General features: G+C 39.2%; 1 protein-coding gene across 1 annotated transcript in view; it reads right to left on the bottom strand.

The window, feature by feature from the left end:
* The window catches only part of LOC116052106 (L-amino-acid oxidase-like), a 38,539-nt gene extending 23,666 nt beyond the window's left edge, over positions 1-14,873 (bottom strand). The window contains exons 1-7 of the mRNA XM_035994281.1: positions 14,820-14,873; positions 11,936-12,159; positions 10,028-10,140; positions 8,386-8,587; positions 6,844-6,912; positions 6,402-6,538; positions 5,193-5,983 (exon numbers count right to left, since the gene is read on the bottom strand). Coding sequence (XP_035850174.1) covers positions 5,194-5,983; positions 6,402-6,538; positions 6,844-6,912; positions 8,386-8,587; positions 10,028-10,140; positions 11,936-12,159; positions 14,820-14,850 — 1,566 coding nt within the window. The 5' untranslated portion in view covers positions 14,851-14,873 and the 3' untranslated portion in view covers position 5,193. The remainder of the gene's footprint in view (positions 1-5,192; positions 5,984-6,401; positions 6,539-6,843; positions 6,913-8,385; positions 8,588-10,027; positions 10,141-11,935; positions 12,160-14,819) is intronic.
* Between the last annotated feature and the right edge of the window lie 1,441 nt (positions 14,874-16,314).

Below are 16,314 nucleotides of genomic sequence, written 5' to 3' on the forward strand. Positions count from 1 at the left end.
TTCTCCCCAGGACTAATCTCAGCATAATGGGTGATCGACTTTCTGTTCTTCCACTCCTCAGATCTGGAATACACTCCCCGATCATCTGAGGGCACCTCAAACTATTGAGACTTTTAAAAAAGGACTAAAAACATTTATTTTTAGCAGAACTTATGAGTTTTAACTATCCCTGCAAGTCGTTGCAGTATTTGTATTTTATATCGATGTTCTTACCATGCTTTTATGATCTTACCTGTAGCACTTTGAGATTTGCTTCAAATGTAAAGTGCATTACAATTAAAATCTATTATTATTATTATTATTATTATTATTATTATTATTATTATAATAAGGAGAATGGGGTCATGGAGGATGTTAAGAAAACCTTTGGGAAAAAGGTCCCACCCACAAGTCACTTCATCATACCTTAAAAAGAAAAAGACAAAAAACGATACTCTTATTGAATGCAGTCTTGCAGAGAGAGGTCCAAATTTCTGTGGTATGCTAGACCGTTAGCACAACAAACCGTGGCCATGTATAGCAGACCATTGCCATGGAAGCAGTTGTGTTAACTCTGGAGGAAAGCCATCAATCTACAGAAATAAGCCCTGTTAATTTATCAGCTGTGGCAAAAAGTGTGGAAAAGTGGAGCAACTCCTGTCCTCCAATCCAGGTAACGGCAGCAGATCTGGTGAGCGCCTATCGCTACATCTTTATCTACAGTCTATGATAGCTGCCCAGTAACTTCAGCCGTAGGGACAATAGTTACATTGCATTTTTATTACACAACATCCAACTTCATCCGTCATTTCAAGCAACACAAACAAAGGTACGTAATTGTGTCTTTTAGCTAACGTTAACAGTAATAAACCAGCTGGTAAAACTTCAGCTAGTTTAGTTTTAACTTAACCTTAACGATACTTCAGATTTGGTTTCGAATCTATTGCTTAGACATGCAGTATATGTGAAAGTTAATCGGCGACTGATTCAGGGCCATTACGATTAAATCAATGTATGCGTAGTTAACGTAACAGGTTTTGTATGACTTGACTTGTGACTTGCTTGACTTACAGCAGGGACTCGTCTTGACTTGCTTGATTCTCACCATAGTGACTTGTCAGTCCGGTCATAGATCATCTCACTCAGTGCTGTGTACATAAGGCTCTGGTTGTTAAGCAGGTCTTTCAATCGATCGTTTGTGGTGAGAACATGATCCGACCTCAAACTGCACCAACTATACATACTCCGCAAGTCTGAGCTAATGTCTCCTGTAGTCAGGGGTGTTTAGCAATCTTCGATGCAGCAGAGCAGCAAACTGTAGCAGCCTGCAGTGTTTCTATCACAGAAATAGACTGCGGTCAAGCTTGCCGTCCGTCACTCGCATCTCCGTGGTCAAACCAGCTGCCGCTAAAATTGGAGACAGACGCTGGCAGAGTAGAGCGAAGTCTTGGTGACCAGAGCAGACGTAGTAACATCTCTCGCGAAACAATGTCTGATCATTTTAATGAAATGAGCTGGTTTGACCATGGAGATGCAAGAAATATGCACTAGTCCAGAACACAGGACCTTCTTCCTGTATTTACTTTCTTGCTCCCGCCCCCCAGACACATCTGACCAATACGTTCCTGCGTGATTTGTAATGGCGCATTTTGGTATGCTTGGATTTTTCCAGGTGTGAAACCAAACCAAGCCAAACCGAGGGCAAATCGCTCCAAGTTTACAAACTCACCAGCTGATTCGGACCAAAGCAAACAAACTACAGGTGTGAAAACGCCCTTATATAAGGCACATATTTTTATCTGCTATTCATACAGACACCTAACTCTGCACCTGGCCCGTGCAGCACTTTGGGAATCAATGCCTTGTGCCATTAAGCAACTACAAATTATCAAAAAATAAAGAGATTAAATAATAATTTTGCCTCACACAGACCCATTTGTTATTAATCGCGTCTTCTTCCCTTCTTTGGTGACATGAAGAGAACGATATCTTTCTTTCTTTCAAAAAATTAACTCATTCATAAAGTTAACGAAAATACTATGTTTATAGTGAAGTTGCAATGATAGTTTGAGACAAAACATCAAATAAAATTACAGATTCTTACCATTTAAAGAGCTTCAATGTCAACATCTTCTGTTCGAGTAACTTGAAATGAAAGGGAAAACCTCTTAAATAGACACATTTAGGGCTGGAATTTTTTTCTCGTCTAACTGGCTTAACTGGAAAATGGTAAGACTTCCTGTTTATCTTTTATTTTAAATCAGGGTTTTGGTCCTCATTATTTAGTCTCTTTCTCTCTCTCTCCCCCCCAGCTAGTTGAGGCAGATGGCCGCTCAATAGATTAGATAAATTGGGGGGGAATTGTTGGGTCTTTATATATATATATATACTTATATATACTCTGTAAAAGTGCCCTGAGATAACTTCTGCTATAATTTGACACTATAAGTACATTTGAATTAAATTTTGATTCACTGACACATCAGAATCTGATGATCTAGAATTACTGGTCATGTCTCATCAGAATCAGATCAGAAATACTTTAATAATCCCAGGGGGAAATTATTTTTTGTTACCACTCAGGTATACAACAACATATACAACAGCTGGAGCAGGAACAGGCAGCATGCAGCTTTCGCGCATGCACACTTAAAACTCTCTCTTAACTCTCGCAGGGACAGATACAGCATGACATGAAGGAGAGGAGAGGGAAAAAAAGCAACTCTCAGACTATCTTCATAAAGATAAGAACAGTGTGGGAACAGGAAAAAACACCTCAGCACGTAAGCACACAAACAGTACATTTGCACTGCAGCACAACATAACATAAAGTAACATAAATGTACAGTTGCACATTTAGCGGCGAAGGCGTGGGACTGGGGGTATAGGGTAGGGTGGTCGTAGGGTAGGTCATGATCAATAAAACCTTGAACACAACATCATCATCAACGTGTGTGTGTGTGTGTGTAATCTTATTTATTGGGAACCCTGCCCAAAATATGAACTGAAAGGAGGAAATCAACAAACCATTATTTTAATTATTTAATTCTTCTTGAATTGCCATTGTTAACCGCATACTTCTCATTCACACAGTGTCATATATATCCAGTATGTAGATGAAGCCGTGACACCTCCAATGCTTCTGCTTTTCAGACAGAGAAACACTTTCACTTTGTTGTATTTAACATGCAATGACAATAAAAGATGTATCTAGCTATCTTAAACCACTGTGTATGTTCGGTATGTGGGAGGTCTAGTCAGGCCCGTATTAAGACAATGTGGTACCCCCGGGCACTATACCTCAAATGTCTCAATTCAAAATGTCTATCAATTCAAAAAGCCAAAATCAATACTATATATTGCAGCATTGTGGGTCGGTCAAATATGTATTTTTCCGACTTTATTTCATGGGCCCTGAAAGCAACTCGGCTGATTGGTCAAAAACTTTCAAAAGCATCATGGGAAAGCTAAAACTGCTTTAGCATCACAGCTAACGACAATAAAAGGACCGAAAATGAATAAGATATGGACAAAAGACTATCAACATTAGATCTAAGAATATGGATTTATTGCACAAAGTCCTCTGAAAGAAATACGAGTTCTAGGAAAAGAAGCACAGACTGTAGACCGGTCTTTTACACTTCTCTGCATACTGAATAAAACTGTGTGCTTGAAAAACACGGTGAAGGGTTGGGCACAACAAACCTCTCAACCAGAGGTGGGGGGGTTTGTGTGAAAAATGTTTTTCTTTGCTTGCCAATTACATTGAATCAAGAAAGCCAACCACTTATTATTTTTTATAATAGTTCATATTTTACATTCATCATCCATCCATCCATCTTCGTCCGCTTATCTGGTGTCAGGTCGCGGGGGGAGCAGCTCCAGCAGGGGACCCCAAACTTCCCTTTCCCGAGCCACATTAACCAGCTCCGACTGGGGGATCCCGAGGCGTTCCCAGGCCAGGTTGGAGATATAATCCCTCCACCTAGTCCTGGGTCTTCCCCGAGGCCTCCTCCCAGCTGGACGTGCCTGGAACACCTCCCTAGGGAGGCGCCCAGGGGGCATCCTTACCAGATGCCCGAACCACCTCACATTCATCATTATGATAAAAATGTGGGGGGTTAAACTGGCCACTTTTGATTATTGTTATCATTATTTGCGCATACTTGTGGACCAACTCAACTCTGACAGATTGGGGAGGGGAGTGATAGTGGTCATGTAATATTGATTTATTTATAATTTATTATTATTATTATTATTTTTATTATTATTGTGAAATTAGTGTTCATTAACAAGTAATGTATGGTCTTTCAACAATTTCAAGTGAATAATATAACAATTTACGGAAAATATTGTTCAAAGCTTGTGTCATGTGGTGCCCCCCCCACTGGTTGTGAATGGTTGGTGCCCCTGGGCACTGGCCCAAGTGCCCGTATAGATAATCCGGGCATGGGTCTAGTCTTTAGAATAAGAGCTGCTTTTTTAACTTAAGGAGAATTGGTTGACATTAAAATAAGAAATAAACAAAATGAATCAATTTTAATATCAAACAACAGTGTTTATAGTGGCAGCATGTTCATGATAAAACAATATTGTTTAACATAAACATCCTCAGTATATTTACAACATGTATCTATAATGTAATGAAATCATATTTAACCTATGTGGCACATTAAGATCATTTGCCCCTCACCTGGAAACTTAAAATGTATGTTTGCACACAACTAATAAAGATGGCCAGAATTGCTAAACATGCACAAAAAAAGAGTATTGAAAGGACAAGGATGAAGTAATGGACAAACAACTATTAATTTGAGCATTTAATTCAATAATTTGAGAGCACCAATGAACCTAGATTAAAAGTAGCAAATTTGTATGAAAACATTTTACAGTTTGTTTCTTTGTAATGAGCTGTTTTTGTTATGTTTAAATCAGATCAGCTGTCAATTGCCTGCTCTTTCATTCTCTGTATGTAATGCCCCCAGGAAGTGTGCCAGGCTTTGACATTGCAGCCAAACAATGGAATTGAAATGAACACAACAAACAGTAACTGCCAAACAACCACCAGTTTGATGCAGATTAGAACTGCATGGTGTAAGGACAATCACAATGAGCATTACTCCAAAGGAAGGAATGCAATCACCAAGCATAAGATACAATTTGACACAGACATTTCATTACTATGATAGTACTGATTGACCTAGAAAGTAGACCCTAGAGCTCGTCATGGTGTTGAGTTCTAGCTGACCCTTTGTTAATTATGGAAGCAGCCCTGATCGCAGATTTCATAGATGTCTCGATCCAAGCGTGAGGAAAGGCTGTGTGTTCACCTGCAAAGTGCACCCTGCCTTCACCACTGAAGAGTTCTTTAGAGTACTCTAAATGTTGGTAGGGTGTGAAGAGAGCGAAGGCACCCAAGCTGTGAGGATCCGCACTCCACCTCTTCACCACCACCCCTGTGCAGAGAGACTTGACCCTCTCACCGTGGATCTTCGCCAAATCTCTCAGAGCCAGCTCTTTCAGGTCTTCATCGCTCGCACCTAAGAAGAGGAGGGATTCGTCAGACCAGGTGTAGGAGGCCAGGAGGACGCCAATCTTCTCATTGGTTGGGAAACTGTGGCTGGGGTAGTAGATGAAACGGGATGGCCCGTCGGTGATGCTCTTTCCACCTCGGATGCCATCCTTCTCCCAGAACTTCTCGCTGAAGGTGAGGATGATTTTAGTGGAGCTGTCATAGTGGACTGCCCTCAGTGCCTCCATCTTTTTGATGGAGAGAGGTGGATCAAAGTCAATGAAGAGGGCTGCTTTGGCTGTGGTTGTTACCAGGACAACGTCAGCGAAAAGATCTGTCAAAGAGGACTGTTGTCCTGTCTGGTACGATACTACTACACCTTTATTTGACTGGCTGATGTTTTTGACCTTGGAGTTGAGGAGAATAGGAACATCCAGGACATTAAGAAAAGCTTTCGGGAGAAGGTCTGATCCACCAGTCACTTCATAATACCTTAAAAACAAATACTTGTTTGAGTGCAATGTTGTAGAGAGGTGCACATTTCCAATATGTCAATATGTTATGTTTATGTACAGTTATATTCATAGGTTATGATTTAAACTGGGAGAGCAACATTCAGGCATACGTGTCAAAGGAGTTTTGATGCCGGTTGATAAAAACAACTTTCAATTTCAGGTTTAGGTCAAAAATTTACTTTACATAGGGCTACATGTAAAGCCACTGAATTACTGTCTTTCAGATGAAAATATAAAATGTACTGGTTTTCTCTTGAAGCCAGTACACTTTAGTTTTCCAGACCTTTCATGACCACCTCACATTTTCTGGCCAGGGGTTTTATAATTTTTAACTCTACTGCAAAAAAATATATTCCAATCTTGAATAGTTGACAGTGTGGGATGTAGGGCCTTACGTAGTGTTGTCGTTGATGTCAGTCTGGTCATAGATCATCTCAGTCAGCGCTGTGTACATGAGGCTCTCTTCATTAAGAAGGTCTCCAATCATCCTTATTGCTTCTGAACTCAGATCTCCTTCTTCTTTCAGATACTCCTATTAAACAAAGTTCCATGTAATGCTGTCAGGGTGGCTCAGAAAGAAAGCTTAACAAGTGTTAAAACAAAATCTTTGGATTACGTTTTCCACTAGTCAGGTTTTAAAATTTAAATCAAGAATTATGAATGTACAGACATTTGTGGATGTGGTGGGGAGTTTCAGTAACAACTTGTTTGTTTTCAAATGCAAAACCATGCGAAAATAATGCTATTGATAATGCACTAAAATATCAGTTGTAATTCGCAATTTACCCCACACATTGTTCTCATTTTACAACATTTAATGACATCGTTGTGTTTTACCTTCACAGAGTAGTGGTCATATTTTTTCAGCGCAGCCTCGCAGTCATTAGTCTGCACGTAATCTTTTACCTACAAAAAACAGGAACAATTCACTCATTTATCTATTGAGCTGATGGTGTCACCATGAGTCAAACTGAACTTTGATTTGCCTATAATGAACCATAAAGGTGTAACTCGACTGTATGGTCTAGCCTGACACAAAAAGGCACCAAGTGGAGGTTAGAGGTTGGGCCCAATGAACAGCAATGCCTGTAGTTCAATGTTTGTCTAATTTTCCTATAGCTCAGACTTTAAACATGTCCTCTTTTAATCTTACTGGCCGGAACAGCTTAAAGGACAATTCCGGCGCAAAACGAACTTAGGGGTTATTAACAGATGTGTACCCACTCTGTCGCTCTATGGGACATGTTTTCATGCTAATCGAATGTGTTTGTAGCTTGAAAGACGCTAGCGCGGACTGCTGATTAGCTTACAACTCTAGTATTTGGGGCACAGGGAAAGTAAAAAGAAATCGCTATTTATACCACTAAAAAGGCTCAAAATATCACCACACTTCAACGGTAGCATAATGAGGGTCCCTAAATGTTAACTGAAGCATTGAGAACTTTGTAAGTGTACAGTTTATTAAAAAGATAGTTTAGAAAGACACTCGTGTTCATGTTTACATGCCGCCGCCGTCTTGAAAACCAGTCATGACTTAAAGCTGGCGATGCATACTAAAATCAAAAGCAATTTGCTCAATATATCTGAAATAATCGCACTCTGCATAACTTGTCTAGTGTACTTACTCAGTGGATAACTGTCCATCTGGTCCCTCCGGTCTGGGTCGTCGTCTCCAATTTATTTGCGATGCAACAGGTCCCACTCCGTGCAACACAGACAGTCCCGTTCAGTGGCCATAGCTTCACAATGTCCGCAGGTACACCACCAGTTTCCCGAAGTATGAGGCTGTGTTGCGGCATTGACTACCGGTAGCACTCTCTCTCTCGTAGCCCTTTCACAGAGCTCCCGCAGCTCTTCGTTCAATAAACTGTCTGTACACTTACAATGTTCTCAATGCTTTGGTTAATATTTAGGGACCCTCATTATGCTACAGTTGAAGTTTGGTGATATTTTGAGCCTTTTTAGTGGTATAAATGTGTTGTTTTTACTTTCCCTGTGCCCCGAATACTAGCGTTGTAAGCTAATCAGCGGTCCGCGCTAGCGTCTTTCAAGCTACAAACACATTCGATTAGCATGAAAACATGTCACAGAGAGCAACAGAGTGGGAACACATCTGTTAATAACCCATAGGTTTGTTTTGTGCCGGAATTGTCCTTTAACAATTAACTCTGACTTCTGCAATTAGTGAATTTCCTGGACCAGGAAAGTCCAATATTGAGGAAGCTATACCATTAGTTATGTTGCACCATTATTTATATAACCCTTCTATGTCGGTGAGAAACTACTCTACAAAAGAGAAAAATACATTTGCTTTCCAAGGATGTGTGAATTTGTGTAACTTTCTTTCCATCCCTCCTTCCTTTCTTCTGTCTTACGTACCTTCTGCAACGCTTGTTGTAGCAGTTCGTCGGCTGACTTCCCTTTCTCACTTGGCGTCACGTTGTACTTCAGAATGTCAGGGTCACATTGTACTGTGTACGTCTTCTTCAACAACCCATTAACCAAGTAAAAGGTGTTGGGGTCATACATGATGAAGTTATTCAGCTTGACCTTTAGCTCGTCCGCAAACCCACGAACGATTCTGGTGACAAAGGGGATGGTGGTTAGGTTATCAGGCCGGTTACACACTGGAAGCGTCTCGCGAGCGTGTCAGCCGCGTGGCGTGTCCGTTTATATTTCGGCTCCCATGTTAACAGTTTAGAGCTTACACACTGCCTGCGTGAGACGCGTGCCTGCTAGAAATAGAACCGACGCCTATTTTTCACGCGAGACGCGAGCGTGTTGAAAGCATTTCCAGGCAAAATAGAATAGGAAAATATGTCATTTAGACACAAATGCATATATATAAATGACATCTTGATGTTTGAAAGTCTCTAGGTTTTGACATCAATGTAGAAATGTAATAAAAAATGAGAGAGAAAAGATTTTCAAATATTTCACCTGTCATACAGAACGAAATATTCTGTAACATATTTTGCAGTCAATACTGCCGACGTTGTCTTGCTTCAATCAAATCAGTAGGCTATATATTTATGTTTAACAACTCTCTCCCCTCTGGCGAATTCTTAACAGAAGAAGGACTGCAATGGCTTTTCTTCTGTCAACAACTCAAACTGAAAAAGAACAAATAGCGTTTTAATTTTCCATAGTAACATATGTATGTAGCCTATATATAAAGGGTAGGTAGGATAGGCTACAATAACAACGTAGTGTGTGTTCTGAGTGACGGTCTAACATCAGATAGGCTATATAGGCTCTTTACAGCTACACAAAGTTGTCATAAACAGACAGCCCGCTTACCCATTTTTCAGAGTTTGAATCTGTAGGTGCTATGTCCCGAGATCAGCCCTCCATGTACCTAGCAGCAGGAGCAGCGCCACGTCACACACGCTTCTGGTGTGTAGGAGACAGAAAAATCCGAGCAGCCGCCATGCTTCTGAGACGCAACAGAAACGCCACGCTTCCAGTGTGTAACTGGCCTTACTGTAATGTATCTTTACCGTGTGAGACAGACAGTAAACAATGACATTCACTAACTACTCTTGATGTGTAGGCAAGACATTTAATGGTGGCACATGTAACATCCCTACATCATTTGAGTTTTAAGTTAACAAGACAGCGACAACAGTGGCAGCCTCCAAGGGCCTCAACAACAAAATTTACCTTCTACTATTTTTAAGTAACTCGCCATGTTATTTTTATGTAAATAAACAGGAATGTTTAGCTCTATAGATAACATAACTGAGTCAATTCCACTGTAGCGATAGTAAAACCTTTACAGTAGCTTAACTATTAATTTCTTTTTGATTCTATCCACGTTTCATTTTTATCTCATCTTTAGTGTTCTAAATAATTGTAATAACAATGCTGGTGGATGGTTTCCTTGCAAATCAACCCCATTAAAAGCTGGTAGTTTCATCAGCATCATTTTTACACAATCATGTTGTCTGAAACAGGGAAGGGTTGCATGCCATGTTTATATGTAAATGCCCAACTGAATATTTTTAAAACTTAAACTCACTGGTGAGTACTTGGGATCCTCATGGCTCCCAGTTCAGCATACCAGCCCTCTTCTTCATTCCTGTAGGTCTCCACCCGTCCTCCAACACGACCACTAGACTCTATTATGGTTACCTTGTCAGAACAGAAAAATACAAACAGATAAATACACAATAAGGCCATTATGTAATGTCTCAAAGGTAGTAGGTTTGGTATTGCTACAACTGGACAGTCTAAAGCCCTCTTTGGTGGAAGTTACAGCTTACTCACTCTGTGTCTCCATAGATGATGGGAGACGTAACAGCAGAATAAGACAGTGCTGCCTCAAACACTCCCATCCTGCCAAGGTCATGGAGGAAGTAAACACATAGCACATTCTGTCTGTGCTGAGGTATTTGGGTTAAGCATCTGTGCGGCACCCGCAATATCTCCGTTGACATTGAAGGTTCAGCTAAACTTAATAGCATCAAGCATTAGTTTAAATATGCCTTCAGGTAGACAGGAACTTAAGAGAGTTGGGACGGCACGACATGACATCCTGGTTAACCTGTACGGCCTGCCTAATTTTCTCCTCAACAGAGATTCCATTAAATGCTTCTGTGTAAGTTATTAAAGTCTATCGAACCTTCTTCATGTGTGTGAATATCAATTGTGCTTCTCTTGTGTTAATGTTTAATATGTTTGTTTGTTACGTATGTACTTATCACCAAGGCACATTCGGCCACTACTGTGGCAATTAACTCCTTTCTGATTCTGAGTTTTTCCTTAACACCCTGCTCAAGGCCGGCAGAAGCTAGGGGCAGGGGCCCAAACGTGGGTCTTTCTCACACAATCAAAAGTTAAGAAAATGTGTTCAGCCAATGGAATAAGTAGCAAAGAAAATACCTTTTCTAACTTCTGATTTAGTGGGCAGCCTAGAGCCGGCCTTTATAGCAGTTTTGTGGAAGTTACACCTGCAAAATAATGATAGTGTTCTTGGCAGGACTTTGAGGAAAAAGTTTTGATCCAAAATGAAATACATGCACACGCACACACACACACACACACACACACACACACACACACACACACGTGTTCCCATGAAGTTTTTTGATCAGTTCTGTGGAAGTCGGACCTTCAAAAGAATGTGTTCTTGGTAGAACTAGGAGTAAGAAGATTAGATTCAGAGAAAAAAAGGGCTGAAGACACACCCACACACTTATAGCACATATCAAATTTTGCTGTACAATTAATGTCTTAGAAATAATTGCTTTTAACAATATATTTGTCTCTTTTCGTCAAATTTAAAAGTATTCATTTATTTATTACTTTTTCAACCAAATTAAAGTTTTGAATGAATCCCAGGATACATCTTTTGTTATATATCACTGTTGTTTGACCCAGATACGCAAGTACAGAGCCTATGAAGTGAACCACACCTCTTTATTATCATAATTCAATGTATTTTTGCTTGAATTAACATAAAATTGACGAAAGAATATGAATCCCAGTCAATTAAAAACAAAGCATTAATCACTAACAAAACACAGTGTGTGTTCAATTTCATTGGTTTGAGACACAGCTACAGAACCTTTACTAATTTAACAAAGCACAACAGTGCTTAAACACAACAGACAGACTAACTACATAATTAAAACACGTATAAAGGTGCTTCGGTGGATTGTTATCATTCAAAAGCTGACTTGACTTGCAACTGCGGGTGGTGCGTTCTCTGGTAGGAGTCCATAGGATCATATGATAGCTACTGTTAGGAGACGCTACGTGGGTATTAGAAACGTGTTTGATGGATGCAAACAATTTTTAAATAATTGTTACAGGCCTACGCCCAAGTTGCCAACAATAGTTTCTACGAGCCCACCCTCATATAGCAAGTAAAAACCAGCCCTACCATGTAGTGGTCTTTATACCAATATCAGCTTGTTGCATGTACCTTGTGTCCTGCGTCTTGCAGTAGCTTGGCAGCGGTCAGTCCAGCCACGCCAGCTCCCACAATAACAACATGATGAGATGTATTCATGCGCGGGAGGCCGTTCTTCACAGTCTGCAGCAGTTCATCATAGTCTTTGTCCTCCAGACAATCAGCCAGATTATCCTTCAAGCTGACAGCAGCAGTGGTGCTGTGGTACAATGTGAGCAGCAGCACACTGGCAGCAACTGGAAACCCACACACACCGAGATGAAAACACTCCATTTTACTCAAAAAGAGAGCTCATGTCACTTTCCATCTTCCATGATGTTGGGACATTCAATTCAACAAGTGGAGAAGATTAAAGCTAAAGATGGGTTGAGTTAATTTAATTTAAGGTAAGACACAAAAAACTGAGCCTTTACTTACCTTTAAAAAATAAAAAAGTCATAACGTCCGGGCTAGCTTCACTAACTCAATTTACTCTTTCATTTACCATTATTTTTCTAGGTCTTTCTGAAAAAGTGAAATGTGTTCCTGAGGTCCACTTAAGCGCCTGCTGAGTAGTAACTTAAACCTCACAAAGTAATTGTTGTTTAACTTTGTAACTGTAGTTTAAACTACAACAACGGCAGGCACTTGTGCCATCGTAACTTGGTTTCATCCACATCTGTAATATTCACCAACGCTTTCTTCAAAGTCATTTTTCTTCATAGTCACTCTTTAGCTGTAATTTCTGTTGTCTAAAAACTACTACAGTGTTTAGTCCTCTCTTTTCGGCTATTACAGACATGTCTAAACTAACTGTGACCCCCTCAACTCGCATGAGAACCCGCCTCTTTTGTCGAGCCGTGTCGTTTAACTCAGTGTTCTTGAGCTCTGGGAAGTCAGCTAAAAAACTGGAATAAATATTGAATAAACTATTTATGATTGTTACTGTTTTTATCTAAACATGTACTTTTTAGTAAAGCTATGTTCACAGGCTGAATATTTTGTTATTTTTGTCAGAGGGATTTTAAATTAGTTTTTTCTTTATTGTAGGAAAGAAACCCAAAGTTCTGGTTTCACTTTCGCTCTCCACGAAACGTGTATTTTAGGGCTGCATGATTATGCCCAAGTTGTATTGCCAAGTTTTGCATTGGCAAAATACTGGTCATTTATTACAATTAATATCAACCCAGTCTCACGGCAGTTCGTGAAATGGTCATTGGTCATTTAATCTATTGAGTCGCGTACATGGACACATTTATCTTGTTTATTTCATGGTGGTTAGCACGTATTTTAAACGTATTTTAATGTATTTCAATGGGAAGCATCTTTCGTGATCACATCTCGACTACGGTAGCGAGTAGTATTAAATACTGAAAATCCACATAGGGAGGTTGGTTGGGGTGGTGGATGGGTCAAACAACACAAGACTTTCACCTCAGAGACCGGGGATTGTGTCCCGCGTGTGACGTTAACTTTTCCTGTTGTTCTTTTCCTAAACTCAACCGTCATGTTGTTGTCCCGCGTCCCCCAGATCCCGCGGATCTTGTCCGTCGTGTTACGTTATCTTTCCTCGTTGTTCTTTTCCTAAACCCAACCTCCATATAGATGCTTCCCATTACGTTCTGACCACCACAAAATAAACGACATAATCATGTCCATGTACACAAATCAATAGATTAAAAATAACGTGACCATTTCACGAACTGCCGTGAGACCGTGTTGTTAATATAGATATTTAGATTTATTTGGTAATGTTTTGTTTTTCTGTTATGTCACTTTCCAATTATTTCCTTGGAAGTTTCATGAAAAGAATTTCGTACGAATTGTATGTGAAATATGATTTTTTCTTGAAATAAAAGCTCCATTGAAACCCAAGTAACTGTATTCTCCATATATCTTAATCTGTATGCTTGCCTGTAAATCAATTTCAAGTTTTTGCTTTAAAGGTTAGGCTAGGAATCAATTTGAAAGAATGAAATGAAAGTGTACTAAATGAACACTATCTCTACTGTTGTTGATTAGTACCGGATTACTTTTTCACTACAGAAAATATTAGTATATTTAAATTGTAAAAAAGTTTGGATATTACAGACCCATAAAGTAAAGTATTACCTTTTGTTTCTCTCAACAAAAAATCTTGTTCACCTGCACTTTATACAGATCTAAATCTATACTGTATATCAAATGCACAGCAAATTAATCTTTCAACAAAAAGTCACTTTCTTCACAAGAAAATAGTACTAAGGTACTAAAACACAACTACTAACTAAAATAAACAAATATCTTGGATTTGATCTAGCATTCATAATAACCTTACGAGACAACTTTTTCATCAAAAATCTACAACTCTGACCAGATACACTATGACATGATTAAATATGAAACAACAGTGTGAATTATTTCAAAAAGGAAGTAGAGAAACTGAAGAATTACACACAATGAAAAGAGAGCTGCAGTGTATGTCACATACAGTATGTATATAATGTTTAATATATATTTTCAAATGTGGACCCCAGGAAGAGTAGCTGTGCTTAAATGCACATGGGGATCCTATAATAAAGTAAACAGTATATGCCAGTAAAGACTGGTCTCTCATTTCATCATGCAGCGCTGAAAATAAAACTTTGCGCTTAAAAGCAGAACTACTGTGTAGCGGTTTTCAGTGGATCAAAACCGCAGACAAGGAAACAGATCAAGGAACTGACCACAGCAAAATCTGCACGTACGCCACATATTTGAAAGCACAGGATTTCCAATTTCCAACCACCTTTAAGTCGCCACCAGTCTGTAAAATTGAATACCAACATGGCAGAGGGACAGTCTGATGGCAGTCTTTTATCAGTTAAGTTTCTAAGTTTCTTTATATTTCTTCTTTGTCTAAATAAAATAAAACACAATACTGCTGCAAAATACTCACTTAATTTCCACTTCACCCAATGTGGATCCATCTCAGTCTTCTTTCTGTGTTTGGTGACACGAGGACGAGAAACAAAGTTTAAACGTTAAATCCTGACAAACAAAAGTTGCATGTCAGATCATGAAAGTATGTACTAAAGTATATTTAGTTTGTGTGCATCTATCTCATGATCTCATTTGAAGCGGTAAAGGTCAATGACAACTGCAATTTGCAACAGTTATTAAGAAACACACCAAAAAAGATGATTCTGTCCTAGTATGATTAACAAGGTCTCTCTGTAGAATTTTACAATGCCTACACTTTCTGTACAACTGAATACCTAGTAACAACATTCATAATAAAAAAATGATGATGCACATTCTACACATTAAGTATTTAGTTTAAATTTCCGTCTGTTTTTTTAAATATTTCTTCTATTGCAAATAGTTCGTATTTTTTTTAATATATTATACAGTTTTATATAGATATTTTTTTACTGACATATTTCAATTGGCAGCGTTTTATGTTTTAATATTGCTTGAATCTTTAGTTTTCTTTCTATTCTATTCATCCAGTCTTGTATAGGCTAAGAAAGGCTTTGAAAATTAAACTGAGATGAACCTCATTTAGGAAGTAAAAGGAAAATCCAACAGATGCTTTCTTATGCCGATGAACAATGAAATTTAAGTTAATAAATGTTAGATGTTATCTAAAGTTATAAATGTTATGAAACATTTCCTACCTTTTGAGGGGCTTAAACAACAAATCCGTTGATGTTAGCTGATGTTAAAGTGACTAGATGTGAAATGTTAGCCTCTTATATACTGTACTGCCTCAATGCTGGAATTTTTCTCTCAGCTGACCAGACTGACCTCAAACGGCATGACTTTGTTGGGGTTTTTTTATTATCATAGTTTGGGTTTCAGTTTTATCACCTCTTACAATCAGGCAATCTAACTGGCAGGTCTTACGATGAAAAAGGAGGCGGTGTGTCATCTTATGGGAACATTTCTAACAATGCAACCACAATGAGGAAATGCAACATTCATCTTACATTTCATTTGCTTACCCCATTTGTCATTCCCAGCTAAAAGTTTCTAGTGTGCGCTACATGGTGGTATGGCATCTTTAACTGGGTTCGTTTTTAAGGAACTAAGAAAAGTACATTAAATATCAGCTTCACCACAATGCATTTTTGCATGGTCATACAAAAACCGGTGGTGTATGAGGAAAGGACCCAAATGCAGAGCAGCAGGCAGACAGGAACAGTTAAGTGATTTAATGGTAAATTGATGATACATAAGCTCACAGTTGAAGGTAGCATGTCCAGACAGAAGCAGATGAGATTCCACAGGTTAACAGAGATGGAGCGGAAACACCATTGACAGTCTGGCCAGGGAGAAGTGTAGATGGGCTGGTATAGATACTGCGGTGGAGGAATTGGGAAATGAGGAACAGGGGTAAAGTCTGAGGGCATCTGGTGGATGGATGGAGAATGGCAAGTCTGTATCATACC

The sequence above is a fragment of the Sander lucioperca genome, chromosome 17 (genome assembly GCF_008315115.2).
Source record: "Sander lucioperca isolate FBNREF2018 chromosome 17, SLUC_FBN_1.2, whole genome shotgun sequence".
Taxonomy (NCBI): Eukaryota; Metazoa; Chordata; class Actinopteri; order Perciformes; family Percidae; genus Sander; species Sander lucioperca.